We start from the raw sequence: 26,882 nt of genomic DNA on the forward strand, positions 1-26,882 counted from the left end.
CTTGGCCCGTCATACCTCATACGCGTATTTGCGATTCCATGATTTAAACCACTCAATCAATCGGAATCCGAGAGAGAATGAAGCCTGACTCTCCGTCTCCCTCCCTGACGACACCCCCGACGGGCGTGCGTATGCTTCCTAGGCTAAACTTGCGTGTATTTGCTCTTACCGGCATTCTCTACTATGATAGGGGGAGACCGGGTCAGAAATGAGCATGCCACGCAACGCGATCGCGAGATGACGGGAAGGGCACTAATCCCTGGCATATCTAAAACAAAAATTACCCAGAACGCTACATATTCCCAAGAAGGCATATCATCGTTTCTGTGTAGAATTAACCAGGTAGGCCTTTACCCGTGGTTTCATATGCAGTAGAGACGCTAAAGTTTGTTCCGCTATACGGCTGCCATGTGATTCCCCGTTTCTATGCACTAAACCGAGCTTGCACGTCACCGTGCCTTGGAGCAGATCATCCCGCCACAGTGGCCTGCAGGGGGGTGTGGCAAGAATAAAGAATGACCCGAGTGATGTCAACGCCCTGCCAACTTTTCTAGATATCGAATATCCCAAAACGTTCAAACCTTTGCGGATAGTCACTGTAAACCCTCTCAACTTTTCCCTGCTGAGGAATCTGACCAAGAACGGGCGTCCGCACTGCATCTTTCCCTTTTCGAAAATCCCCGAGCATCCCCGACCCCACTTGCATCCCACCTACTCTATTTCACAACCTCGTCGAAAGGGATAGGCCCTCCATCGTCTCGCCTTTCTTGCCCTCCTTATGCCTTCTCCATCCCCAGAGGAAAAGCAGACGCAGAGGGACAAGCTCCTCGCGCAAGCGACCGCCAAGCTCCAGGAGGCGCAGCAGGAGGCCGAGGAGGCGCAGCGAGCCCGCCAGCGCGCCGAGGGGGTCGAGGACCCTGAGGAGAAGAAGAAGATCCTCGCCGAGGCGGCCGAGCACGAGAAAAAGTCAAAGTCGCTGGAGAAGCAGTCGCAGCGGCTGCAGAGCGGCGTCTGGCAGGGCGGCATCGGCGGCGCGGGCATCGGCGCGGGAATCGGCACAGGGCTGGGCGCCGGCGTGGGGACCCTCGTGGGCGCCGTCGTCGGCGGCGTCACGGCGATTCCGACGACCGGGCTCGGCCTCCTGGTCGGCGCCGGGACCGGCGCGATCCACGGGCCGTGGTACAAGCTGGACCAGGAGAAGGAAGAGGCGGGGGAAGGGTCCCACGATGGGCACGAGGAGGACGTGGGGGACGGAAAGGATGCCAAGTGAAGGCCGCCAACTGTCTTGATTTTCATTATGTACTTGTAGGATTCGGACGAAAATAACGGGGCAGTGGCGGGGGTCTGTCGGGACGGAGATGTCTGTGTTACGGCCGAAGGAGGACTTTTGCATTTTTGATCTGGGCTACGTTTTGCATAGTGAGGAAACATGGGATACATCGTACACGTTGGTTCGCAGTGGAATAGGAAGAGATCACAACAGTCATCACCCGATCCGTTAACCTCGAATTTTACTAGCAACGGGTGCAATTCCAAGGCCTGCTGCCCCTGTCATCAAGGAAGCCCCAAAGGCGAATGTACGATTAAAGCGCCATGCAAAGGCCCGTGTGAGTATACGGAGTACTGTCAATACGTTGCACAGCGCAAGCATTTGCCAACGCAAACGCCCGAGATTCCGTGGTGTTCGATGTCTAGCCAATTTCTGACTCGAGTCCGCTGCCGGCACCGGATAACAGAGCGCATTCCCGTGACGTGTTCGTGGTCAAGACAGCTGCCTGGAGAGCTTGTGGCCGTAGCTCCCGAGACCGCAGTTCCCAAGGCTGATGCATGTAACTAATTTACCATGTGCCACGTTGTCTAGTGACCCGTTAGCCCATGATCGGTAATAGCGTCCGAAATTAGACATGGGCGGAAAAATGTTCATCGCAACATTGGGGCGGAGTTTCCAATACTCGGCTCCGCCACGTGCGCCAGCACCATCCATCCACCGTGCTTTTTCTTCTTCTTTCCCTCTTCTTGTTTTGTCACGCTAGACAAGCCCAGGTCAGCCGCTAGCCGCGCCGGAAGCACTGGTTTCCGCAGCTGCGCGGCAAGGGGCCAGTCAACTTCTGGCACAGATTCCCAGAGTAAGAAATTAGCGCTAGTTAGGATTTGTTCCATGTTGATTTCCGTCGATGATATTGGCGTAGCGGCAATCTGGAGAAAGCTCAGCTTCGTTTGGGGAATGTTTCTTCTTGAGCGGTCTCGTGCTCACGATGCCGTGGCTGTATGAGAAACGCCAACCGGGAACGTGATGCTGTGTCGCGGAAGAGGATCGTTCCGTAAGGCTGTACAACGACGCCGTGAGCTAGGCGACGACGAGTCGATGACCGAAATGTCGAAATCATCTTGTGGAAATGTATATAATGCAACGAGATGTTCGTCCATCCAGTGTTGTTTCTATCATCACTACACAGTAAACCAAGCAATCAAACTAATATCCCAACTTTTCCTATCTAGTCTTTCCTATTTTCCCTTGTTTCCTAGAGTCTTTGTCTCTCACTCAATTCTTAGAAATAATTCACGTAACTACCCAAATCAAACCCTCCAAAACAATCGCCAGAATGTTCTCCATCAAGAACCTCACCGCCGTCCTCCTGGCCGCCGCTGCCACCGTCTCCGCTGCCCCCACCAGCACCTCCGGCAGCAAGACCCCGTCCCGCACGACCCACCTCACGGGCGTCACCCACTCCGTGGTTGCTGGTCTCGGCGGCCTCCGCTTCGATCCGGACAACGTCGTCGCCGAGATTGGCGATATCGTCGAGTGGCACTTCCTGCCCCGCAACCACTCGGTTGCCCAGTCCAACTTCGCCGACCCCTGCACCCCTCTCGCCGACGGCACCTCCTTCTTCTCTGGCTTCAACTTCTTCACCCCCGAGGGCCAGGCCCCTGACGTCTTCCAAGTCGTCGTCGAGGACAAGAAGCCCATCGTGAGTCTACCCCGCTCCGGTCGCACTCAACAGAAGGAACAAGGTAAACTGACAACTGCATTTCTTTTCAGTGGTACTACTGCGCTCAGAACGTAGGCCAGCACTGCCACTCCGGCATGGTTGGCGTGATCAACCAGAACTTCGACAGCCCCGACTTCACCCTCGCCAAGCACAAGGAGCTGGCCGCTAAGAAGGGGGACGCTATCGTTCCCCCTGTCCAGCAGGGTGGATACGTCGTTCCCAACCCCAACCCCCTCGGAGGCTTCAAGCTTTAAGTGTTGAGTAACGAACGATTGAAAGTGACAGGAGGCTTAAGGTGGATATGGATTGCATATTGATGGCGGGTGTTTGCATTTGGCGGCGTTATCTTGATACCGGGTTATCTGATTTTTGATTTGGAATCATCTTATCACTCTCTTACATAGGTACCATAATGTTCTATTCATATTGCCATAAAAGTAGCATCGTCCTGAACATAATGTTGTGACTGCTTCTACTGGTCCTGCACCACGAACCAACCTAGACCCTAAACACTGCTGCTTTGCGTGTGTTTCCGCACACTATGAGCTTCGCAAGAAGCCCGGTGGCATCCAAGAGCGCGTGCTTTTCGGTCCCACCACTAAGTCATCTGAAAGAAGAAAAAGAGGGAGAAAGGGAAGCCGAATTATCGGAATTACCGACACCAGCACAGCATATTGACCTCCTGTAGTTAACTTTCAGCGCTATGGCACAATCGTCACCTTGAGATTCAGGTAGCAAGCTGAGGCTCCATAAAACCTGGATAAAATGCATCAGTGATAAGAAATTCACATTCAAGTACGATGAGCTGTAAATGACGAATGCTGCCAGTCCGAACGATACATCCGGAGTTGTAGAGTCCCGGAGCCGTAGAGCGGCAAACACGGGTTTGAAGTGGGCCCCCGAACTAAGGCCGACCTCCGTCAACGGGCCGCTTCCCCACCTTTTGGAAAGTCACAAAATCACAGTCACGTCATTGGAGGGGTCACGTCATTAATCACCCACTCCAGCGACTTGAACACTGCGGGCTTTCACCATTTTCGGAACTTTGCTTCGCGACATCTGTTCCAAGAAATAAACCACGGAGCCAACCGAGATGACGAACGTCGACACTTCTATTGGGGCTCGGGCCACCGGTGCCGCTGCCCGGTTCGTGGCCGAGCACTTGGAAGAGCACCCGCTGAAGCTCTACGGAGGCTGGTTCTGCCCCTTTGTGCAGCGATCATGGATCGTGCTACACGAGAAGCAGATCCCGCACCAGTACATCGAGATCAACCCTTACAAGAAGGACCCCGAGTTCCTCAAGATGAACCCCCGTGGCCTGGTCCCGACCCTGGCCGTCCCTGTGGACGTCAAGGGCAACGAGCAACGACCATTGTACGACAGCACGGTGCTCTGCGAGTATCTTAACGAGGCGTATGCTGGCAATAACTACGGACCGCATCTCCTTCCGGAGACACCTTATGACCGCGCGAGGTGCAGGCTGTGGATAGACCACATCAACTCGCGCATCGTGCCGGGCTTCTACAAATTCATCCAGCACACCCCGGAAAAGGAGTACAGCATCGAACAGGCCCGAGAAGAGTTCTTGAGTAACATCAAGACCTTCACCAAGGAGATGGATCCCGAGGGACCCTGGTTTCTAGGCCAAACTTTCAGTCTTGTCGACGTCATGCTTGCCCCCTGGGCGATGCGGTTATTTCTCTTAGACCACTATAAGCCGGGGGGTCTTGGGATTCCTACCAAAGGAGAAGACGAGAACGAAAACAGGATCTGGAAGAGATGGGGTCAATGGTACAGTGCTATAGAAGAAAGACAAAGTGTGAAAGACACACTCAGCGACAAAGACGCCTACATCGAGGTGTACAAGCGGTACGCCGAAGACAAGACGAACTCCGGGGTAGGGCAGGCGACTAGAGGTGGAAAGAGTCTGCCTTGAGTAGTGAATTCAAAGAGGGGTTCTTCAGAGTGTGATGCCCCTGGCTCTGGGTAAAACGGACTGAATCTGTATCTCTTATCCGTTCATCAAAACACACCATGCCAGGGACCAGACTGACTAATTTAACCCTCGTGAATCCTTCGCCTTGTGATTCCGTCTGACTTTCATCGGCCACTTCCCCGACTCAATCCTGCGGATTTGGGACCGGCCACGCTACAACACTTATCAAGCATGCCTGAAGAGCACCACGGATATACAAGACAGACAGCCCAAGGCGCCGAACCGAGAAGTCTCCACTCATGACCTCAAATTAGTCAGAGGCGCATGCCTGAGCTCCAACAAAAGGTCGTTGATTCACGATACCGATCAAGACACTGAAGGTGTGAGAATCGGCCTGTTTCATCACCTGCTTGACCTTCATCAAATATTCGTATCTAATCCCGTCTATCACTTGTAAACTGGTATTCTCCCTGCTCATAGGCCTGGAAACACTCTTCCCCCCAAATCTTCAACGCTATCCAACCAGTCATCGTCTCGGTGACGATGTCTCTCACAACGACAATGTGCGGTGGCCAAGAAGAACTCGATAACCTTGTCTGGGACAAAACCGACGAGGGGTCTCGTGAGGCGCAGAACTAAATGCGACTTAGAAGCATTTGTCACAAAGTGGAAGAACTTGTCGAGGAAAAATTCGGGAAACCAGCAGCCTTAATATCACCCTTGATCTTCGGTGGCTCCGATATCCTATACAGAATGCGCCTCGAAAGAACGTCCCCAGATGTTATGATTCCATTGCATTGCCCAAGCTTTGTCCAGTTTCCGGACAGGATAACTATTTATGAGGCAGCCACGGCAGCCTTAATCGCGAGAAAGACGCAGCTACTAATCCCTCAATAACTTTCCTATGGCCGAGCTTCAGTAGTTGGCCCTTTTGTTATTATGGAGCGGATTGAGAATTGAGGGAGCGTGTCAGCGAGGCTAAGCAGACTCAGCGACGACTGTTCAGCGCAGCATTTTCTGGATTCCAACGTTTTTAAGACCACTTTGGGGCTATCTGGGGCAAGGTAGCACGTTGTCTGCTGAGGCCCTCTCAGATAACCTTTCCCCGGATTGGGTCTTTGGCTGAGGCCAATGGCTTACAGTTATATGTCAAAAGTCTAGAACCCTAGGTGCTTAGGATCAATAGAATTATATCTATAGACTTAGGATACAATAAGTATATTGAAGTATATCAAGAGTGATTTAACTTACTTATCTTATCTATATAATGAGTATTCTCTTAATTATTATTTTATTATAAGGTCTAAGTAGTAAAACTCCCTTGAAAATACCAAGATGTATATTTTATTTCATGCTCTTTTTCAATCTAATTCAGAAGAAATAAGGAGAATAAATTTTTAAAAAGTAGAGTTTAATAATTAATAATTCTAAAGCATATAGTTATATATACTTGAATACCTAAGTTAGTAAGACACTTAGTTAGAGTAAAAGATAGTAAGTTTTAGTGGATTTAAGGTTAATGTTCTAGGCTTTTGAGAAGTCACTGTATGAGACTGCAGACGAATTGTATACTGTATTAGCAGATATACACAATGCATAGCTTATCTTCCAACACAACGACCTGGCCACTTCGGAGGATAATTGCCGAAACAAGTATGTGGCGCGCCGGTAGGCGGTGTATGATAACGGCGATTATGGCGATTACTATCGATGATCCGTAATTCATAGGTCTTTAAGGAGGAGTGATCAGACAAGCTGATATTGTCCCCCCCTGTCAACCCGAGAGTACCGTGCACAATAACAGCAATAAAGCTCAGCAGACAGTGGATTCAGGTGATAACACAACTATCTTAGAGGCCAAAGGGATGGTCTTGGCCCATCCCGACCTGGAGCGCAGCGTAGGAAGCAGGGTGGGTTAGTACTATTCTAACCCTCCCTGGCGGAGCCGTTTAAGAATTAAAAAAAAAATCTAAGAAAACTGGATTTAAACTGGATTTGAACCTGCAGCCTTTAGGATATGAGGTTTATCGCTGTTATCGTGCACGGTACTCTCAGGTTGACAGGGGGGGACAATATCAGCTTGTCTGTACGGAGTAGACTCGTCTTTAAGGGGGAATCTCAACTCTGCGGTGATAGGTGTCTGTCCGTTTGTGGATACTCTCCATTCTTTTTAACGGCGAGTGGATATTACCGGTGCAACTGTTTGCTGTCATATTTTATGCCCACCCAACCATTAATTCGCGCGGAGGAACCGTCCAACGATCTAATTCGGTGCAACAGTGGGTATTGGGATGGACAATTTGTCGCTAAAATGCATATTTCGCCGCGTCCGAGAACCCCGAACTTTGGCTCGGTAGGTTCATAGGGGGAACCCAAGCAGCCTCGATATTCATTTGGCAAAGAGTTGACGCAGTCGGCATCTCATATAGCCATGCCCTCTCTCCCCACGGGGAAGCGGAGGTCAGTCAAACGTTTCGAGGCTCAATCCCCATCATCGGCATTAGGCAATCCTGCGCAAGTGACTAAGAGAAACTCAGTATGAATCTTGTTAGTGTGCCATGCCCCTGCTCGAGGTCGTGTACCTGGTGCTGTGGTCGGTAGCGATGAACAGGGCCTCGATTTTCGCGCAGTCGGAAGGCCATCCCGACGGTACAAAATTGGGACGGAAGGGTGACCGGGGTGGGCACCCGATGATTTAATTTCGAAACGGAGGCTCCGTCCACCCGGGATGTCTTCGGCGATACATCCATGCTCCAAGGGAAGTTATCCGCGAGTCGCGCCCACGGCGCCTCCGCTTGCTCGGCTATCATAGCGGGGAAGTCTCCACGATGATGCACTTGTCAGGGCGGTGCAGTTTGCTTTACAATGGAAACTGGCTGTTGTTGATATCGCAGTTGCGATGTTGCTCTGTGGTGTTTTCTGAAAATACACAAATAGTCCTGCAAGGGATCAGCTACTCTTATCCAACTGTTCCGCGATATCTCCAACCGCTCAGGTGTTGAGAAGCTTTCGAAGCTGAGAACTACGGATGCATGCATGCGCCAAGACAAACCTCTCCATTCCGAGGAATGTATCGGGACAGGATCTGGCGAACCAGTGTAGTTGATCATCGACCAAAAGAGAGATGATTTACGAATACCTATGCGTTGGAAAAGACGGCGAGTCATTTGCCCCTTGAACCCTTGAAAAGCATACCGCCGTGACGTAGAGCCCGTAGTCCGGGGAAAATATGGGGTCGTTATACTAGATAGATACGTAATCTAAATCGAGCCATAGCAAGCCATCTTCGGTTCTTGCGGGAGCAGGCCTGTAAGGATAATAGAGAAGAAAATCTTGGCATCCAATGCCCGCCGATTCTCCATAGTTCCAAGGTCGGTGAGGCAGCTCTCGGGCAAGTATTTTACAAAGCCGCACCATTCCCAGTCCCATTTGGGCGCGTTGCTCTCGTGCCTCCCGACTTCCATTTCTAATAGGCAACGGTTCATGTCAAAGTCAATGCTTGCCCGCTTGGCTCCTCTTTTCTTTCTACGAGATTTCAATTCCGTCAACCATTAGTCTTGGTCTTTTGCTATCCTGCAAATTCAATCCATCCCAAAGCCCTCGTCAGCTTTCAATAGTGCTGCAGACTGAGAGTGGCTTGTGCCTCTTGTGAACCCCGACGACGGTCGATACCTACATATTTACGAAATAACGACAAGTGGAAGGCGTCCAACTGCTACCAATATGGGCTACACGAAGGAGGACGTTGAAGAGTTGGGACCTGTCCCAACACACTCGCAAACTGGTCATGTCCTAGAGGACATGGACGCATCTTACGATGCTGTTTTCGGCAAAATCAAAGAAGGCGGACCCAACTACCGTAATGTAGGAAATCCCAATACCCCATTTCTGATCAGATGCTAACTCCCCAGTTAGGTTGGCTGGAAGGGAACTGTAGCTCTCATGATGAAGACTCAGATCGGACTGGGTGTCTTGTCCATTCCCAATGTTTTTGATGTGCTGGGCATTGTCCCGGGCGTCATTGCTCTAATCTGCATTGCCGCCGTCACGACATGGTCCGACTACATCGTGGGCGTTTTCAAGCTCCGTCACCCCGAGGTCTACGGCATCGATGACGTTGGACGCCTACTTTTCGGCCGCGTTGGACGCGAGTTCTTCGGCATCGTGTTCTGTCTCTGTATGTGTATTTCCCTTCCAGGCTCAAAAACTTGCGACTGACTTTGGGTCTTCCAACAGACTGGATCTTCGTTGCTGGCTCCGGCATGCTTGGCGCCTCGATCGCGCTCAATTCGATGACCCTGCACGGTGCATGCACCGCTGGCTTTGTTGCTATTGCTGCTGTGATCGGCTTTGGCTTCGGAAGTATTCAGACACTGGGAAAGATCACTTGGTTCGCATGGATCGGCCTTATCTGTATCATGTCTTCAAGTAAGTGCTGCACCTTGCTGCTTGAAAAGGATATATTGTTGGACATGAACAACCAGCTAATTGGAGGCAGTTTTTACCGTCACCGTGGCGGTAGGAGTTCAAGACCGACCGGCTGCCGCTCCGCAAGAGGGCCATTGGGTCTCTGACTACAAGCTCGTTGGCAGCCCAACCTTCGCACAGGCTTCGTCGGCGCTGTCTTCGTTGGTTTTTGCCTTTGCTGGCACGCCGGCATTCTTCTCTATTGTCTCTGAAATGCGAGACCCTCGCCACTACACTCGCGCTCTCATTATCTGCCAGAGTGGCGTGACCGTCACCTACATCGCCATCGGATGCGTTGTTTACTACTTCTGCGGCTCTTATGTTGCGTCCCCTGCTCTGGGCTCGGCTGGCGCGACCATGAAGAGAGTATGCTATGGCCTCGCTTTCCCCGGCTTGATCGTGACGACAACTCTTGTCATCCATGTAAGTTGCGCCCATTCTGGAATCTGCAGTAGCACTGAGGAGCGTCGGTTAACGAGTGCATAGCTTCCTGCCAAATACATTTTCATCCGTATGCTGCGTGGATCCCGACACCTGACTGAGAACACGATGAAGCACTGGGGTATCTGGCTTGGATGCACTTTCAGCATTACTGTGATTGCGTATATCATTGCCAGCTCTATCCCTGTTTTTGATGGTCTTGTTTCTCTTGTGGGTGCCCTCTTCGGAACCCTGCTTTCCTTCCAGCCAATGGGCTGCATGTGGCTCTATGACCATTGGACGGAAGGTAAGCTTGAGAAGCGACCGAGATGGATTGCCATGGTCTGCTTCAGTGTCTTCGTCATCGTCAGCGGTTCCTTCCTGATGATCGCAGGTGCCTATGGTTCAATCGTTGGGATTTTGGATAGCTACAAGGTGTCCGGGGGTTCGGCGGCATTCTCTTGTGCGGACAACTCCAACTCTGTCTAGTTAACCCGACATTGCTCCACAAGAGCACGGGAGTCTCTTTGCTTATTGTTCAATATACCCAATCCATCCATTCTGGTTCAAACACTTGTAGTACGCTGCTGAGTTTCATAGCCTCCTTGGTCACTGGACGCCACGTTTACAGGCTACTCTGCATGGCAGCCTTGTAGCGAACTGCACTGGTTGTACTTAGGCTGACGCGGATCTCGTGGTGATACGCCGAGGGAGAGGTCGGAATGCCCTATGGCCAAACAAGACCCAAGCGCAATGAAGAGTGTTGTCAGTTGACACGGCATCAGTCGAATGCGGAATCACCCGCGACTTGAATCGACATGGCTGGCTATGGGGAAGGAACGGAGTGGCCATGACGATACATGCGTATCTTTGCATCCTCATGTTCTTCGATCTCTCTGTCCCTGGTCTCTCCAAGTACGGGCGGTGTTGGCTATACCATGAGATTGTATTGGCGCCGTGATTGTCTTAGCCGCTGTCTGCCGTGCCGTTTACAAACCGCACTGCCCCTCGGCCGTCCTTTTAGGTGACTCAACTGACTCTCGCCACGGCAGGGCGTTGGGCCGTTGCTGGTGACCAAGCCACATTACTTGATATAATTTATTTCATCTTTTGTTTTTACTCTTTTACACTCTACATGCCGTTTTGAGATATGTTGGCGAGACTTAGACGTACGGTCTGCTAGCTGCAACACATATCGCCTATCATTGGCTGAAATTGTTTTCGAAGCCGTGGTTTTACCCTCCATATAGGATGTCAAAATCGCAATTAGAAACTTCCGTTCTCTACAACTAACCTTAAATACTGCCTCTAAGCTTCTTCCAAATTCAGTAGTCTCACAGCTCACAAACCATTCTCTTCACTATAGAACCATCAACAAGGCCTGCTGTCAGCCCTAAATTAACTAAAAATCAGGTCAAGTCTACAGGCAGCACCGGAGTTACCGTCTAGCAGGTTGCTACTAGAAACAATAGATCGACTAGCAGTTCAGCCGAGGTTTATGCCCATAGGAACAGGTTCATCAAAACAAACCTGAACATGAGCAAAGTAGATTTGACCAGATTCCTCCTGAAGCCACTGCGACAAGGCTGGCTAGAAGCATTCGGTATAGTCCTCCTTTACGTGCAACACCGTCTCGCTACTGAAGAACCTTTCACAGCCCCAGTCGAGGATTTCTTTCCAGTTTTGAAACAGGCTACCAAGGAAACTATTGCAAGTGAGCTAGGACTCCATAAGCGCAGAATTGACCTTATTGGAGTCAGCGCAGATGCTACGCTGGCGCTCACCGCGACATTCGGGGCTGGGGACGAAGGACTAGTTCCGTCGGCTTGGAGACTTATTATAGTGATACTGTGATCTACCCGATGTTGGACCCAGATACGGATTGGCAAGATCGCACAGCTGCAGTTGATAAGACGACCGTAGAGATAGGAAAAGAAAAGAAATTCTAAGGAACGGTTGGAAGGCATATCTTCGAGGTTGGACAAACCTTCCAGATGAGCAAATGAGATACGCAAAGCCGAGGCTTCTATGTCATTGAGTGAAAATTGTCTTGTCAGACATCGGTACGGACCACTCCTCAAATGGAAGGCTGGACTGCTGCTGTTTGAACACCTCAAAAGTCTGTAGCTTCGCCACAACAAAAGGAGTACTACACGAGAAACCCAACCTGCGAAACGCCAGTTCTCGTCTGTTCCAACCGGCGAGAAGATTTTCGGCCCGTTGGAGGTTATCCTTCTTGCTCATGTCGTACATATCTTGGCGGTAATGATAGAGTCGGTCGATGGCAGTCCATGCTCTCTCCACCAATGTCCCGACCGGCTGCCACTGGAGCAGCTCAATCATGGCAGAGAAGGCATCTGTCTCGAAATGAAGTTTGTAGTACCATACGAACTTGTCGTCTGCCGCATCGTACCAGTTGATGTCGCTTTCAAAGGCAATGACCCAGGCCCTGAATAATGACCGATGTCCACCTTCACCGTCGAATTCCTCGTCCCAAGGTTCTCGCGCGTGGAGTATCATGTCGCGTAACCTTTGTGTTATGAGCGAACGGACCTTGCTCGCCATCAGATGTATGCCGCCAGCGCTTGCATCAGTGTATTTTGCTTCAGCAGTGCCCAGTTCCTTGTCGTATTTCTCAACGATTTGTTGGTATTTGCCAAGTGATTGTGTGGCCAATTGTTTGTAACTCTCCGTGCTCACGTTGCCTCCGCCGATGATAGCTGCCTCAAACTCGGGAATCGGGTTATTGTAGAAAAACAAACGAGATTCGTAAATCATCAGACAGAAGGCCATCTCAGTAGCCCCTTCGCGCGACTTTATGGGTTCCAAGGACCCTGGCACGAGATCGGCGTCGTTGACGTTAGAAGGCAGCGTGGTATCCCAGTTAGGCGGCAAGATAGCATCGCAGAAGCCCGCCAGACTGGCGTACTTCGACTCCAGCAAAATTATCTGCCACCATATTCGCCGTCTGATTTCTGTCTCGAAAGGTGACAAGCCCAGAAGCTGTCCATCGCGGTGAAGGCCCATTCTTTGCGCTATTCTGACAAGTCCTCCGGTCAGAACCCATGCTGCATGCTGGTCAAGTTGTCCTTGTACAGAAACCTGCACCCTGTTAGCCCCAAGACCTGAGAAGTCCTCTTGGAAAAGCTTTACCAAGTACAGAACTAGACACTGTAGGATCATCATGTTATATCTTCTGAGAAAGTCGGTTTCAGCCAGTGCCTTCTTCATTGCCAATGTTGAACGACGCAACGCGCTGCTCTTTTCGGCGCCGAGCATCTGGATAGCCTCAGACTCTGACAAAGCCATAATCGCAACGACGTTGATGCAACACATAAGAGCTTTGAAGTCGGTGCTGAGATCGATACCACCTGTTACGGCTTTAAAGACCAGGGGCTCTAGAGTTGGAACGTGTACAACTTTGGTCATGGGATTCACCCGTTCCAAGAACACCTGCCACAGTCTGAGCATCTCAACGGGACCCAATGTGAAGATATCAAAATGCATGAACTCCAAATGAACCGGTTCAGCATGCTCAGAGACGCTGGTAGATGTGGAGGGATTAGTCGATTGCCCAGTGTCATTGCCATCAGCATTCAATGTTAAGGATTGCAGCTGAATTGTTGTTAGGCTTCTGCAGGATGCGAAGGAGGAACTACAAGAGGGCACGTACATGGTCGACAATGTCTCCTCTAAATGGGTTTTCCATAAATGTCGCGCGGCCCTCGTTGTAAACAATTCTGCCGTGAGGTCTCGAGGTGAGCTGCTTACGAACCTCCTCATAGCTCACCAAGGATGCCGCCGGGCTGGATACCTCCGTTGTTGGCCCTATTGTATCGGTACCAATAGGATAGCCCTCTTTCCCACGCAATGCTACTTCACTCAGCAGACTCTCGCACTGTTGCAACCTCTGGAGCAAATCTTTTGCGAAGCGACGTCTCCCGGAGCCCGAAGGTGCTCGTTTTGATGGAATGCATGGCTGATCAGCCTACGCGCCCCCAGTGTTAGTGGACAGTTTGTCGCCGGCCGCGTGTAACTTGACGACAAACCTTTACACAGTTGGCGCAGGGGGACTTGCGGTCACACTTAATCTTCCGCTGGTGACAAAACACGCAGGCCAGAACGGCCCGCGGCGTGTCAGCAGCCGGGGTACTCGGTTGCGATCCTGAAGTCTCAGATGCCATTTGAACAAAGCGGGATCGGCTTGGTACGAGGAGTTGGCCGTCCAAAGATGATGGGCTTTCCGGCAAGTACTGTTTTTATGTTTCCTTTACAACAGAGAAAAGGGAAAGACATAGGCTGCAACATGTCAGGAGATCCCCTATGCGGAGCTTGTGGAGACGCTAGGTCTCTTTGGACCGCCCGTGACCCGGCCAATCCTTGAAGCGGACCCAAGTAAACCCCGGGATCCCGGAACCCACTGTGACCGAAGACCTTGCAACACCCATCTCGATTTTCGACGTAGAGACCTGCTAAGGCCGCGCCTACGAACTTTAGCTGCGGAGACGCCATCACATGCCAAACCCGTCGGGTTCTGAACTAAAAACTACACCACGCCATCGTGTCAAGGGGACAATAGGTGCTGCAGTTGAATATCCCAACAATCCTGGGAGCTGATACTGATGGCTAACGGTAGAGCTTGATATCATGGTAGTGTGCTAGTACTATGACCACGAATCCTTTCGCCGTCCAATACTACCTGAGGGTCAGTAGCAACCCCTTCATTAAACAACAACTGTTGGTTTCACCAGGGTATTGGTGAGACAGTTAATCGTACGTATCAGTGGCCGTTGACGGATATCAGGGGTTACTGTTGATCTCTATTATGCGTAAAGAAGAAAAGGGGCAACTGTCGTGGGCTGGCTGGCTGGTTGGTTAAGTACCTAGCCAGATCGCTGTGGGGCTGCCTCGGGAGCCGGGCACGAATTATCCGGCAATAGGGATAACAGGCCACATCGCAACAGTAACTCTTTCTGCACCAGTACACCTAGAACATGGGGTTCAGATTGGGCAAGAGGTAGCTGAAAATAACCATCACATCGATTCCCATAAGAGTACTTGGAGACACCTGGTCCACTTCATTATCAAAGGAGAAGTATAGACCAGAGGATAAAGTTCGGCTTGCCAACGCCCCCAGAATGCTAGCTTGAAGTTTGTTAACCAGCAGGTCATGAGAACTTACACCCGAGAAATCCTTGGTCACGGCCCTTGCCTCTATGACTTGCTAGCTATCTTGAAGCTTGGAACTCACTGCGCGAGGTACTATAGTAAATGCCGCTGCTGATGCTGCGGAGCTACTAAAATTTCCGATTTGGAGTTTCGAATCTCGTTCACATGATGCCGCGCAATTCGGGCACACCCGGCGATAAGCGATCCCGGCAGCAGGTCGCCACTAGAATATTCTAGGCTTATAACGTAGCTTCCAACGATGTCAAGTGGTAACAAGTGGGAGGACATGTTTAGCTATTGCAGGTCATGAATGATAACGTCAAAGAGCACGCACAAGACGGTAATGTGCATTTTAACGAGGAGCCTATAGCTAAAGAGAAAAGTGATGATCCTAGCCAGAAGGAGATATATGTACCTCAATGTAAGATGAAACCATGCGAGGCTCTACCGCAATCATCGTAGTCAGCTCCAGAATACACTGAGAAGTGGCCAAGATTGTTTTCATCTTAGCGGGCTTCCTCTTTGCCACATCGATGTCTTTCGAGTTCGGAAGATAGGCCCGCGTGCGTCGTGAAAGAGTAAAGAGGAGTTTATAATATATATTATGTATCATGCGCAAGCAGCGTAACGGTTCGGGCCAAAGATCCCGAAATAGGTTGAGGACTAACGGATCCTGCTGGCTTGAAGCCATTGTCTGGCAATGACGCTTGCCAAGCTCTCAGCTCGGCATCCAACTGGCTGAGTATATCCAAGTAGTATGACTTTGAGTTTCTAGAATCCTCGACTGAGAAGAGAGATGTGTCAGAGCGGGCGAGCAGCATTGCGAACCGCTCAAAATGCAGAAACGAGTTGAACCTCCTCCATTGTCGAATCTGAGACGGATGGAATGGGTCAATCGATGTCGCTGTCAACAGAAGTCTATCGCATAGTTAGCATGGGGGGCTCTAGTTCGTTTAGTAGGCTTGTTCATATGAATACCAAGGGGCTTCTTCCAAAATGGAAGCTGATGATTTTTTCCGACAGCGTACATGGCTCAGATTGATTTCTTAAACTCATGGACTGATGGACCAGTGAAGTTGTGGATAGCCATCATCGGCATTCGTCTGGCTGCTTTCCACATGATTACAGGCTTCGTTATGAGCCCACAGGTCCCTAGTATAGAAGCTGACATAGCAGTCAACACCTACAGGATAACGATGGAAACTGGCTAGTGTCAACGGGTCCGTAGAGAAGCCCTCAGTCTGACGGGAACCAAGCGCCAGGACTCGCAATTTTCGGGCCCAACTTATCTGCCGTTTGTTTCTGGGACCCAGGAGTAAGCACCGCGTGATAGAAGCAGATTCATAGCTAGTTTCTTTGTAAAATAGTTGGAAAAGCCGGGTCCGAAACGTTAACTTCGAACGATGGCCTGTCAAGAAGCCGAAGCATCGAGTGAAAACAGTCAAAATAGAATATCGACTCTCAACCAAGGCTACTTAGATATTGATGGGACATTCGTGAGCTACGATTGATATTAATTACAGGCCTATGCGATTGCGGTCCGTTATCGATCCAGGCGGTTCTGCCTTTCGCGCGGTCATTGTCATGGGGTCGTCGACACGGTGTATTCGGCTTTTGACTGAACCCCCTCAACGAGACTATTTACTTTGGGTCTCGAAGATGCGTTGATGTTGATAACAGGTTGATCTCTGGGAAGAACGCAAAGCTGTTGCGGCCACCTAGGCCTGTCGGTTGACAGTAGTTGTGATCCGCCCAGAACCTGTAGAGCCACAGCTCACACAAACCATTGCGCTTATGCGTGAGCCTTTTGACAAGGAAGTGGTGCACTTCCATCAATTTCCGGTTCAAAAATAAGCCAGCGAAATGCGGCATGTTGAGAGTGCGTAAATGAAAAGAGTGTGCTATACAATACAGTGAGTGCAAGGTCCGTGTGGTCCGCCATCTGCTAGCAAAGTTAGCCGATGCATTTCTCAACTCCTCTGGTGGCCATCCTGGGACAGCACTCTGTGAGTCTTGAAGGCATCATAGGGTTTATGAGCCCGAGATCCAATGTATAAGTTATATCCTAATGCCGCAAGAGGATGGGTGACGACCATTACTTTGAATGATGTGAGACGAGAGACTTGGGTAGTCAGGAGGCGAAGATAGACGATGACATGAAGACCTCAACTGTGAAATCAAAATAGAGCTTTGATGTGCTTGAGTTCCAGATAGTGGATCCTCTTAGAGCCTCGGGTGCCTGGACTTCGGCACCGAGATGCCAAATTGGGAAACGAGTCCTAAAGCCTTCCTTGTTTGAGTAGTTGAAACAATCAAGGGATTAGGAATTTGTATTGTCTGCGCATTATCTCGATAGACGACCAAACGTCTTTATACATCACCACCCTTTCGAGTCATTTTCACGTATTATCCCTTCTCGATCAGAGCTGTAAGATTCTAACCCATAGGAGGCAAAGGCCTTGTTACCCCGGAATCTGCAGCTTCCTCAATAATCACATCTTGTGGCCAAACGCCAGAGTATACTCAAAAGGTTCTCCAATGACTCAGTCCTTCGGCAAATCAACCCTATAAAGCTATATGCTTCTTCACCATAAGACAAACCCACTAGCTAGCCTGGCCCTACCCGAAAGCAAGTTCGCGGGTAGCGGGGCGATAAGTACAAAGACAACCTGTGATATTAAGAGTCAACACGAAATCTCTCGATTGGTTGCTGGTCATTCACTCTTACCCTGAAAAGTACTGTTTTTGAATATATGCTTAGTTCAATGCGGGATTTTCGTCGCGGCCGATACTGCGTTCAAAGGCAGATATTAAGCCATGTGGTACCAAATCACAAATCACGACATATGACGCTCATCTTGCGATAATTTGATTTGTAAGTCATAGCACGATAAGAGCCGGGCTCAAACGATCAATCAGCCAATGTCTAGCACCCCGGGACAGCTGTTTATGCGGATGTGGCGACTTGAACCCAAGAGGTGGATATGTGGGACACACCTTGAGGATTGCGTCTTGCGTTGTAGCGGGGTAATCTCATGCTGATTGATACTCTCATAAACTTGGAGACCCCCTATCCCATCATGGTGGTGCGTTGCTGTCACTAAGGAGGGTGGGCATGAACTGCACAATTACTTGTGCTCAAGCTTTGTCGGAGTTGTCCCGGTTTGTGCGGCTAAGGAGTCTGCGCGCATGCAGCAACAACCCGAACGACCGTTTCCCCTCCAGATTGGCGATTCTTTAAAGGGCGTCGGAAAAGACAACTGCAAAGACACTGCTGCTTAATTGCCAGATTGATTGAGACCACTCGGATAAGATGGGGTTATGGCGACATCTTATGGGGAACCCCTTACCGAAACCGGCTCGGGGTGTAAGGCGTGATTATCTTGCAGTTGTCGTCATATCCTACAACGCATGTATATAGGCTGTGGCATCATTCGCCCACAAAGAGGTCTTCGAGCATACCATCAATGCCCAGACCAAAAGAAAAAACACAAAAAATGCCGACCGAATTCATCAGTGTAACTTTCCCTAACGCCTCAACGGAGATCGCTCCGATCCCTGGTGCTGGCATCGACCCGGAATTCTTGGTCCGCTACGCCAAGAACCTGGACGACTATGGCTTTAACTACACACTCGTTCCGTATGGCTCCGACTCATTTGATCCCTTTACCATCGGCGCGACGATTCTTGCCGTGACCAAGAACGTCAGCGTCATTATTGCCCTGCGGCCGAACACCCTCTATCCTACAGTTGCTGCCAAGGCGTTGGCAACACTAGACCAGCTCAGCAAGGGTCGTGTTGTTGTGCACTTCATCGCCGGTGGTAGTGATGCCGAACAAGCCAAGGAGGGAGACTTCCTGTCCAAGGACGAGCGTTACGGTCGCCTGGAAGATTACATTAAGATTCTCCGCCGTGCGTGGGAGTCGGATGCGCCCTTCGACTGGGACAGCAAGTACTATACCTTCAAGGGCTTCACCAACAAGGTCCGCCCTACTAAAGGCACCATCCCCGTCTCCGTCGGCGGCTCCTCAGCGGAGGCGTACCGTATCGGCGGCTCCCTCGCTGATATCTTCGGACTCTGGGGTGAGCCTCTGAAGGAAACAAAGGAGCAGGTCGACCGCATCTACGCCGAGTCCGAAAAGGCTGGCCGCAAGGACCGGCCCCGCATCTGGGTCACCTTCCGTCCCATCATCGCCGAGACGGACGAGCTCGCATGGGCCAAGGCGCACCGCACGCTTGACGCGCTGAAGGGCAATATCGCCGCCGGACAGGGTAAGCCTGGCCAGGCGGGCCCGGAACCTCAAAACGTGGGCTCTCAGCGTCTCCTTGATATCGCGAAGAAGGGCGAGGTCCAAGATCGTGCTCTGTGGTACCCCACTGTCACCGCAACCAACGCCCGGGGAGCTTCCACGGCTCTGGTCGGGTCTCCCAAGACCATCAACGACTCCATTCTCGACTACATTGACCTCGGCGCCGAGCTCATTTCCATTCGCGGCTATGACAACCTCAACGACGCTATCGACTATGGCCGCTACGTCTTGCCCGGAGTCCGTGAGGAGTTGAAGAAGCGTGAACACGGAGCGAACGGCGTGGACGGCGCCAACGGTACCCACTGATTTAGCGAAAGGACTGCGACCAAGGACTGTTGGCGGATGAGTGCGTGGGATTTTTTTTACGAAGCCATGTCGATAGTCATTCCAGTTGTTGGCAGAAATACCATGATGCAAAGCGCGTTCCGACAATAAAACTCTTTACCAACACACGGATTCGGCCCAGATGTGTTTGAGTGAAGGATACACGTCCTAATACACTCAAAAAAAGTATTCGTGATTCATTAGTTGGTCATTATGCTCATGCTCCACAGACCCCTCATCGTTGGCCTCCTCTTATGAGAGATACACAGGTAATCGACTGCCAAAAACCTCGCTCTTCTCAACCTGGATGTCCTTGCCGTGGAAGTCGTGCAACAGTAGCCAGCACATCATTCTAAACACGAGCATGCACCATATGTCGTTGACCTGTTGCCCCTGGTCGTGATTCTGCGGTTCCCCAGACGCAGTGGAAATGAATGACCTGGCTCGCTCTCGTCGGGATTTAACAATGAGCAGCTGCCTGCAGACGACCTCGATGACACGCTTGCGAACCGAGAACAAATAAATCTCAGCAAGCACGCCGTGCCTCTCACTAGACGAGGCCAAGTCGAGTTTCTGCAGCAGGGATATCTCCTTCTGTACCTCCTCACTTTCCTCCTTCGTCCTACCAACAGAAGACACCCCGGGGAAGACTGACTCTTGGAGGTGATCCTTATTTTCGCGGCCCTTGTCTGCAGCCTTGTACTCACCCTCCGTGTCATTGAGAATCCGAAGGACCTCTTGCAAGTGAACGCGCAAAACGTTTTGAACGAGGCTGATCCGACTAGGGTTTATGAGGAATTCATCGCACCGCGATATCGCTGAATGCAGAACCATGACGAGATCGTTGGAGTAGATCTTTTCTTCCGTGTTGCTGGTGGGCCTCAAGATTGCCTCTGGACCATCTCGAGACTCCAACTCTAGGAATTTGTCCTCAATCTTGCCTGCCTCCTTCATGATTGTAGCGATACGAGCGTTCTCCGTGTGGCTGAGACGGGGATCATTGGCCGATGCCTCGCTCAAAGCGTGCACATAGTCACCGAGCAAGGTGCGCAGCGAGAACGATTTTCGGTCCCAGTGCCAGATAGTCGGGTTTGGAAGCATACGAAAAGCAGTACCAGGGATCTGGAGCACTACTCCAACCATGCCCAGCAGCTCGAATGCAACTGTATAAACGTTAATGTCAGAGGCCCTCCTACTAGAAATTCCGAACATTTACTTACTTGGAAATAAGTGTACGTGACGTGTATCTGCCAGTGGCTTCCGGAAATACTGAACGGCGTTCGTATTGCAGCCAATCACCACCAGCGTCTCCGCAATTGCAGACATACTTCCAAGCTGGAGTGTTCCGATGTCCTTGGGTTCATCGGCGTACTTGTGATTGCTACTGTCCACCTGACGAAAGATGGTGGGACAGTATCCAAAGAAAAGTTCCTTGACGTTATTATGGGGCACGATGCGGTTCTCATGAAACCAAGTCGGTCCGGTCTTCTCGAACGTGAAGACGATGCCAAGATCGTCAACATCATAGCCGGTGATGCTGAAGCCGTTGCCCTGCGCACGGTAGCGGTCCTCGTTTCTGTTGAACTCTTTCCAGTGGACCCCGAGCATGCCCGCAATCTCGACCAGATGGGAAATGGTAGTGGTGGCATAGGGTTTCTTCATGTTTTCTGGCATGCTGTCCCATGATTTCTTCTTTCGTTGCATGCCCACAGTGAGCGTGTGAGTAAAAGCCGCGGCCGGTGCGTGCGGGTGGCATGGGGTCTGATCCTCCCACTGGGGGTTATTGTGGCCGAAATATTCGTTGTCCTGCCAGATTCGCGACTCCTTCTCCATACGCTGGATGGCCATCAGTAGACCCAGCCAATGAGCAAGCTCGTTGTCTGCTGTGTGGATGGCCTGGCGGCTGTTTCCAGACCGTAGACTCCTGTCGATCTTATCGTATTGCTGTTGGTTCCAGGTGAACGTCTTCTTGTAACTCTCAGAGGTTCCAGTCATGTAGGTGATCTCTTTATCCTTGTGCAATCCGAGGGGCCCGCTGGTGTTCGTTGGAGGCGCGACGAAGATGATGGGAACTTCGAATTCTACTTCAAAGCGAAACTCGTACCACCGGAACCGGCGGTGGGTGAATTGGGCCCAATCACCCATGACCTTGGGGGTACATGAAGAGTAGCCCTTAGCTGACGAATAATACTGCTGAAGAGCTTGGAGCATGGCTATGATGAAGGCAAGAATAGAGATAACTAGAGCGACGGCCGCCACAATCAACTCCGTTCTGTTATCGCCATCGTCGCTGCCGCCGCTGTCGCTTGTGTTGTTTGAAGACATTGTCTAAAGACGACGACGCAGCTGGCGGACGCCTTTGTGAACCCTAGCACTCAGGGCTCTCGATGGGGGTTGCAACGCGTGTGTCTGGTGCGTGCTCCTGCATCGCTGGGTAGAGGCTTGCAAAGAGTCTGGAAATACGGCTACGAGCTGTGTTAAGAGAGCGAAGGTATGTGGAGGCCACTTGACTCCTTGACGCCGGGCGGGTTGCACAGAAATGATCACACACTTCTAGGCTGCCGTAAAACCGAGATCGCTTATGAGTCACGTGTGACCTCTGTGTCTTTGCAACGCACGATTCAGTAGGTTGCAACTCACTGGATCTGACAAGGCTTGATCCGGGTTTAGGTCTTATGCTCCCTAGTGTGTAATAGCGCTGCAAAAGTTGTGGTTCCATTCCATCGGTCTCTAATCAGATGTTCAACTTGTCCCGGTAGTGACTGCGCTGAGACACATCCGACGCAGCCCCATTACTACGTACATTGCCGTACAGTACAGAGTACAGGGGTTTCGGTGTCAGTGTCAGCACTTATGTATAATGGCGGCTGACTCAAAGCATTGGGGAAGTGTGGTTGGATGAGCGCATTAGCGAGCAGCCAAAGAAAGTCCCTTGCTGTTAAGTTCCACAAAAGGATCTCATTAGTCCGAGAAACCAATACATGCAGCGCCATGCTGACATGCAGCCTGTGGAGCCGGCTGTCTTGCTCCAGCCTTGACTTGACTGATACTTGAACCCTAAAATCCATGCTAAGAGTCGAAAAGACTCGCATTTGAATCGGGAGAACAGTTGGTAGGGGGGTATTCCAGCTTCGGGGGGGGGGTATCCGTTGTGGGGCCGAAAAGTTCGGGGGGGGTAAAGTAGCTAGGGTTAGGGTTATCAGGCTTATTTAGGCTTAGCTTAGAGTGTGAGAAGTGCGAGAGCTTAAGCATATGCTGAGCATATGCTAAGTATATACCAATGGATATAGTGTCTACCTTCTATAAATATAGAGGACTTAGTTAGAAGACTTAGGTCTAAGTCTACTATAGTTATAGAGGCTAGTTACTATATTTAATAGGATATGCTAAGCATATGCTGAGTATATACTTTAAAATATAGTACTTACCTTCTATAACTATAGAGGACTTAGACCTAAGTCTTCTTACTAAGTCCTCTATATTTATAGAAGGTAGACACTATATTTATTAGTATATACTTAGTATATGCTTAGTATATGCTAAGTATCCTTTAGTTAGTTTTTTTTAATCCACACGGTGCTTAGGGCTTTACCCCCCCCTGAACTTCTGCCCCACTGGCCGGACACCCCCCCCGAAGCTGCAATACCCCCCTACCAACTGTCTACCCATTTGAATCAACATGAGCAACAATTGGTCAACTTGGGGTTTAGACGGATGGGTGCTGGCCCGTGTGACGGTGCCGGATAATGCATAACCAACAGTGGCCTACAGAGCGAACCGTAGGCGTAAAGCTGCACTATAATATTTACAGATCCGTAACATACACAGGCTTCGGTTATGTGTTGCAGAACTTAGTGAGGAACACTGGTAGCATCTTGACTCGGGCACAGTCTGCCTTACATGCTACCATAATTATCTACATGCTTTGGCGTCTATCGCCTTTGACTAGCTATTGGAGGGGAAAAAACTTTATTACTTGCCCTTCAAATTCCGGCCAACCTTAGTCCACTGACTGTGCCCGCGGCCCGGTCCGCATGCCTGTGCGCCGCCGTGCTGGCGTCATTGCTGGAAGCGGTTGGCAAACGATTCGAGGAAGGCTGTGCTGGGATTGATGTCGCTGTCAGGATGACTTGCCTCTAACGGGCGCAATCTGCATGTGGCATATGAGGTACTTCACAATGAAGGCCTACACATTGGTATTATCGATTTGATACCTGCAGCGAGCCTTTCGCTCGCCCCGCCGAACTTAAGTGGGTTGCATGCGATACATCGTCGATGGAATCCCAGATTCCCAGTAGGCGCGGGCTGCAGAGCATAGTACGTCGATGTAACTGTTATCCAAGATGCGATGCAAAATGCCTCGGTCGTTCTCATTTGGACTTAGGACAGCATCCGTAGATAAAAACCGGCTCTGATGAGTATTCCTTGTATTTACGGCGTGAGATCTGACCAGGATGCGCAACAGTAGATACTTAAGGGCCAAAGTTGTGTCGGCCTTCTAGCTGGACGGCCAGGCGTCGGCGTTGGCGTTGTATGATGGCACAATGTGAATCTAGAACATTACTTGCATATCGATAATGTACATAGCCTTCGGTGATGTTTTCCAGAATCCAGTGAGAAACACTGGTAGTCTCGGTCATATCACTGTTTCCCCAGTATGTTATCCGCTGCCTGAGTTTCGTACCAGAACTCAGCAAACAAATATGTGTCGTTTCGATAGAGAAGGACGCATGTGGAGATTTACCTTCTCGGCAATGGCATGGACTGTAGCCTGCGTATGTGCCGATGGCACAGGAGGCATGATGCTAGCATCCACGACCCTCAAACTTGGGGTAATGTCATAATACATAGCTTAAATCTGGCTAGATCCTGATTTTCTAGGTGGAGGGCGGTCAGCCATGGCTGCCTTGCTGAATGGTATGTTCCGTCGCTTAAGGAGTCGCTTAGGTATTGAGAGGCAAGCATTAGCGACTTGTAGACATATATAAATATTGGCATCCTCACAGTCTCAAGAGACAAAGAAAAAGACATAAGCAGAGGAAGCATTTATCTAAACATCTTACTGTATTACCTTACTCTTATTCTCTGTTCTCCAACTCGCTTATTAAATCATTTTATCTAAGACGGAGTTCTCTATTATCCTTCTCTAAGCCACCGCTTTCTTCACGGCCATGGCACTGCCAATGCCAAACGATCCGGCTGACCAGGGTCACCTCCTCGTTGGCCGCCCCCGTCGTCCGGCTCCTAGCAAATGGACCTCCGTGACCGGACCCTGCCACGGCTGTCATTAAATCGGCTAAAACAAAAATCTCGTCCATCGTTAAACGAGCAAATCCTACAACAATGATATTGGCTACATCCTGTGCTGCACAATGGAGGCAGATTGGTACGAGAATCGGCTTGATAAGTGGAGTAGCAACTACTAACGTCAAGCGAAGAACTAGGAAAGATACTGTCACGTAACAAAACGATACCGTTAGTTACGTGGGCAGTAATAGTATCTTATATATCGTGACACACCCCCCAGATTTGACATAGAAAGTCAGATCTGAACACACTTTTGAAAACCTAGTTGGGTACATCTCGGCAATCATAGGTGGTGAAGATCCATATAGACTTTGGTAGGGTTTTTGACCAGGGCACCCTAATGGGAATTGAACCCACAGTGCTTAAGATCTATAGCTAGTTACTGCACTTAAAATTGACACATATACCATTGTGGCATACTAGCAGGTAGGAGCTGGGCTCATAACTGTCACGTAACAAAACGATACCGTTAGTTACGTGGGCAGTAATAGTAGCTTATATATTGTGACAGATACCAACCGTACGTTCATGCCGGGTGGCAGTATCCCGCCTACACAATGGGTCACAGCAGTACAATTCATAGCCAAACACATATGCGTTCTTCTTCACATACTTTTCTGCTAGCTACTCCGGGCTAATACAATACATATTCTTTGCATACCTACTTAAGCCTCTTATTCTGTCCTATGCCGGTGTAAAAATTAGCCAGGATTTTCCCCATATAGAAAAGGGCATATCTCAGGGGTTTCCTATGAATTTCCGTGATCGAATAAGTGCATCGTGACAACGTGATAAATGAAGGTGTTTGTATAACAGCTGTAAGAGTGGTGATAGTTATAAATGTGGGGGTTGGAGGTGATTGGGGTGGGGTTACATGATCACAATGTGGGGTTGGAGGGAAACTGGGTTAGCTGACTTGTGATGATTAAGACTTCACCGCGTCAGTTTAGGAGTCAATCATCTACAGTAGCCTCAAAGCCGACGGTAATTGACATGAGATGCTACATGCATAAAGCCTATTGCGGTTCAGAATATCCCTTATCACCTTTTCAACTTTGCCGAACTACTCGTCGCCCCAAAGTACATTGTAGCTGTCAATAAGTTTGGTACTCATAGCAGGGGCTCACACATATGTGGAAGCATTACCTTGTTTGCTACCGTATCGAGTGATAGGAGCGTAACCTTAGCAATTGAGAAAGAGTGACTCTTAGAAATTAACTCTAAGCGCAAGTGAACAGATAGCACACATCTGTGATTGCAGACACAAATTCACATCAACAGAGCCAGGCGCCAGCAGCTTTGAAAGCAGGATTAGCATTCTTGACAACTTCCAACCAGCTAGACTTGTAAACGTGCGTGTCAGGTGCTGTTTTCATCGATCAAGACAGCCCACTCTTTCGAAAGGGTCTTCACTGAACCAACAAGCTCGTCTCGCCATCCTCCAGCCACATCAGCTTCCCATCCGACCTTGCCATAAGACCAAGCCAGTAGTCCTTCGGCGCGAGCACCGTCGGGATGATCCAACAAGCCGATCGCGATGTCGATCATGTCTTCGCGGTCATGAACAGCATAGAACACATCGGCAAAGCACGTGGAGCAGGAGTACCGCTCTACGTCTGTAGAGCTGTTGTACACCGCTAGTGTCATAAGGCGGGGGTCTTTCTTTCCAGTTGAAGAAACTGCTTGTTTGAGGGCTGCGATTGTTTTTGGGAATTCGGAAAGCTCGGAAGCCGGCTCGTCGCCATCTCCTTAACCCCTAAGACCTGGATAACTATCCAGGCCCACAAATACATGAGCCATAAATGACCATATACCCTACTCTAAGTACCGATACTATTTTTACGCTTATTTTATGCTGAAAAAATAGAATTAGTACTTTACCCTTAATTGCAGCCACATTAACTACTATTGCTGCCACAACCGACTAGCTTATCTACCAGCTAACCCATAATACCTACT

General features: G+C 50.1%; 11 protein-coding genes across 11 annotated transcripts; 6 read left to right on the top strand and 5 right to left on the bottom strand.

Moving 5' to 3' along the window:
* Nucleotides 1-778: 778 nt before the first annotated feature.
* Nucleotides 779-1,270, top strand: LY79DRAFT_673711 (uncharacterized protein; the record flags this gene model as incomplete). Its single annotated transcript, XM_060564212.1, has 1 exon — nucleotides 779-1,270. The coding sequence occupies one exon, from the start codon at nucleotides 779-781 to the stop codon at nucleotides 1,268-1,270; it is 492 nt and encodes a 163-aa protein (XP_060408958.1).
* Nucleotides 1,271-2,448: 1,178 nt separating this feature from the next.
* LY79DRAFT_568832 (extracellular serine-rich protein) lies at nucleotides 2,449-3,428 on the top strand. The gene is made up of 2 exons (XM_060558999.1): nucleotides 2,449-2,969; nucleotides 3,041-3,428. The coding sequence occupies exons 1-2, from the start codon at nucleotides 2,604-2,606 to the stop codon at nucleotides 3,242-3,244; spliced, it is 570 nt and encodes a 189-aa protein (XP_060408959.1). The 5' UTR covers nucleotides 2,449-2,603; the 3' UTR covers nucleotides 3,245-3,428.
* Nucleotides 3,429-3,958: 530 nt separating this feature from the next.
* LY79DRAFT_568833 (glutathione S-transferase domain-containing protein) lies at nucleotides 3,959-5,085 on the top strand. The gene has a single exon (XM_060559000.1). The coding sequence runs from the start codon at nucleotides 4,084-4,086 to the stop codon at nucleotides 4,924-4,926; it is 843 nt and encodes a 280-aa protein (XP_060408960.1). The 5' UTR covers nucleotides 3,959-4,083; the 3' UTR covers nucleotides 4,927-5,085.
* Nucleotides 5,086-8,649: 3,564 nt separating this feature from the next.
* LY79DRAFT_594006 (transmembrane amino acid transporter) lies at nucleotides 8,650-10,302 on the top strand (the record flags this gene model as incomplete). Its single annotated transcript, XM_060561634.1, has 5 exons — nucleotides 8,650-8,790; nucleotides 8,842-9,103; nucleotides 9,163-9,354; nucleotides 9,425-9,816; nucleotides 9,880-10,302. The coding sequence occupies 5 exons, from the start codon at nucleotides 8,650-8,652 to the stop codon at nucleotides 10,300-10,302; spliced, it is 1,410 nt and encodes a 469-aa protein (XP_060408961.1).
* Nucleotides 10,303-11,155: 853 nt separating this feature from the next.
* On the top strand, nucleotides 11,156-11,756 carry LY79DRAFT_414432 (uncharacterized protein). The gene has a single exon (XM_060553117.1). It carries the CDS (start codon nucleotides 11,350-11,352, stop codon nucleotides 11,665-11,667), a length of 318 nt encoding a protein of 105 aa, XP_060408962.1. The 5' UTR covers nucleotides 11,156-11,349; the 3' UTR covers nucleotides 11,668-11,756.
* An 88-nt stretch (nucleotides 11,757-11,844) lies between these two features.
* LY79DRAFT_525933 (fungal-specific transcription factor domain-containing protein) lies at nucleotides 11,845-13,997 on the bottom strand (the record flags this gene model as incomplete). Its single annotated transcript, XM_060555791.1, has 4 exons — nucleotides 11,845-12,915; nucleotides 12,967-13,428; nucleotides 13,487-13,801; nucleotides 13,863-13,997. The coding sequence occupies 4 exons, from the start codon at nucleotides 13,995-13,997 to the stop codon at nucleotides 11,845-11,847; spliced, it is 1,983 nt and encodes a 660-aa protein (XP_060408963.1).
* Nucleotides 13,998-14,798: 801 nt separating this feature from the next.
* On the bottom strand, nucleotides 14,799-15,506 carry LY79DRAFT_568838 (uncharacterized protein). Its single transcript, XM_060559001.1, has one exon. The coding sequence runs from the start codon at nucleotides 15,268-15,270 to the stop codon at nucleotides 15,076-15,078; it is 195 nt and encodes a 64-aa protein (XP_060408964.1). The 5' UTR covers nucleotides 15,271-15,506; the 3' UTR covers nucleotides 14,799-15,075.
* A 54-nt stretch (nucleotides 15,507-15,560) lies between these two features.
* LY79DRAFT_568839 (uncharacterized protein) lies at nucleotides 15,561-15,805 on the bottom strand (the record flags this gene model as incomplete). Its single annotated transcript, XM_060559002.1, has 1 exon — nucleotides 15,561-15,805. A coding segment is annotated over one exon (221 nt), but the record flags the coding sequence as incomplete, so codon positions are not given.
* Nucleotides 15,806-18,479: 2,674 nt separating this feature from the next.
* On the top strand, nucleotides 18,480-19,598 carry LY79DRAFT_525951 (luciferase-like domain-containing protein; the record flags this gene model as incomplete). Its single annotated transcript, XM_060555794.1, has 1 exon — nucleotides 18,480-19,598. One exon carries the CDS (start codon nucleotides 18,480-18,482, stop codon nucleotides 19,596-19,598), a length of 1,119 nt encoding a protein of 372 aa, XP_060408966.1.
* Nucleotides 19,599-19,868: 270 nt separating this feature from the next.
* Nucleotides 19,869-21,941, bottom strand: LY79DRAFT_525995 (uncharacterized protein; the record flags this gene model as incomplete). Its single annotated transcript, XM_060555800.1, has 2 exons — nucleotides 19,869-20,779; nucleotides 20,837-21,941. 2 exons carry the CDS (start codon nucleotides 21,939-21,941, stop codon nucleotides 19,869-19,871), a joined length of 2,016 nt encoding a protein of 671 aa, XP_060408967.1.
* Nucleotides 21,942-26,095: 4,154 nt separating this feature from the next.
* LY79DRAFT_568849 (uncharacterized protein) lies at nucleotides 26,096-26,720 on the bottom strand. The gene has a single exon (XM_060559003.1). It carries the CDS (start codon nucleotides 26,568-26,570, stop codon nucleotides 26,283-26,285), a length of 288 nt encoding a protein of 95 aa, XP_060408968.1. The 5' UTR covers nucleotides 26,571-26,720; the 3' UTR covers nucleotides 26,096-26,282.
* Nucleotides 26,721-26,882: the final 162 nt, after the last annotated feature.

The sequence above is a fragment of the Colletotrichum navitas genome, assembly GCF_030913465.1.
Source record: "Colletotrichum navitas strain CBS 125086 chromosome Unknown LY79scaffold_94, whole genome shotgun sequence".
Lineage (NCBI taxonomy): Eukaryota > Fungi > Ascomycota > Sordariomycetes > Glomerellales > Glomerellaceae > Colletotrichum > Colletotrichum navitas.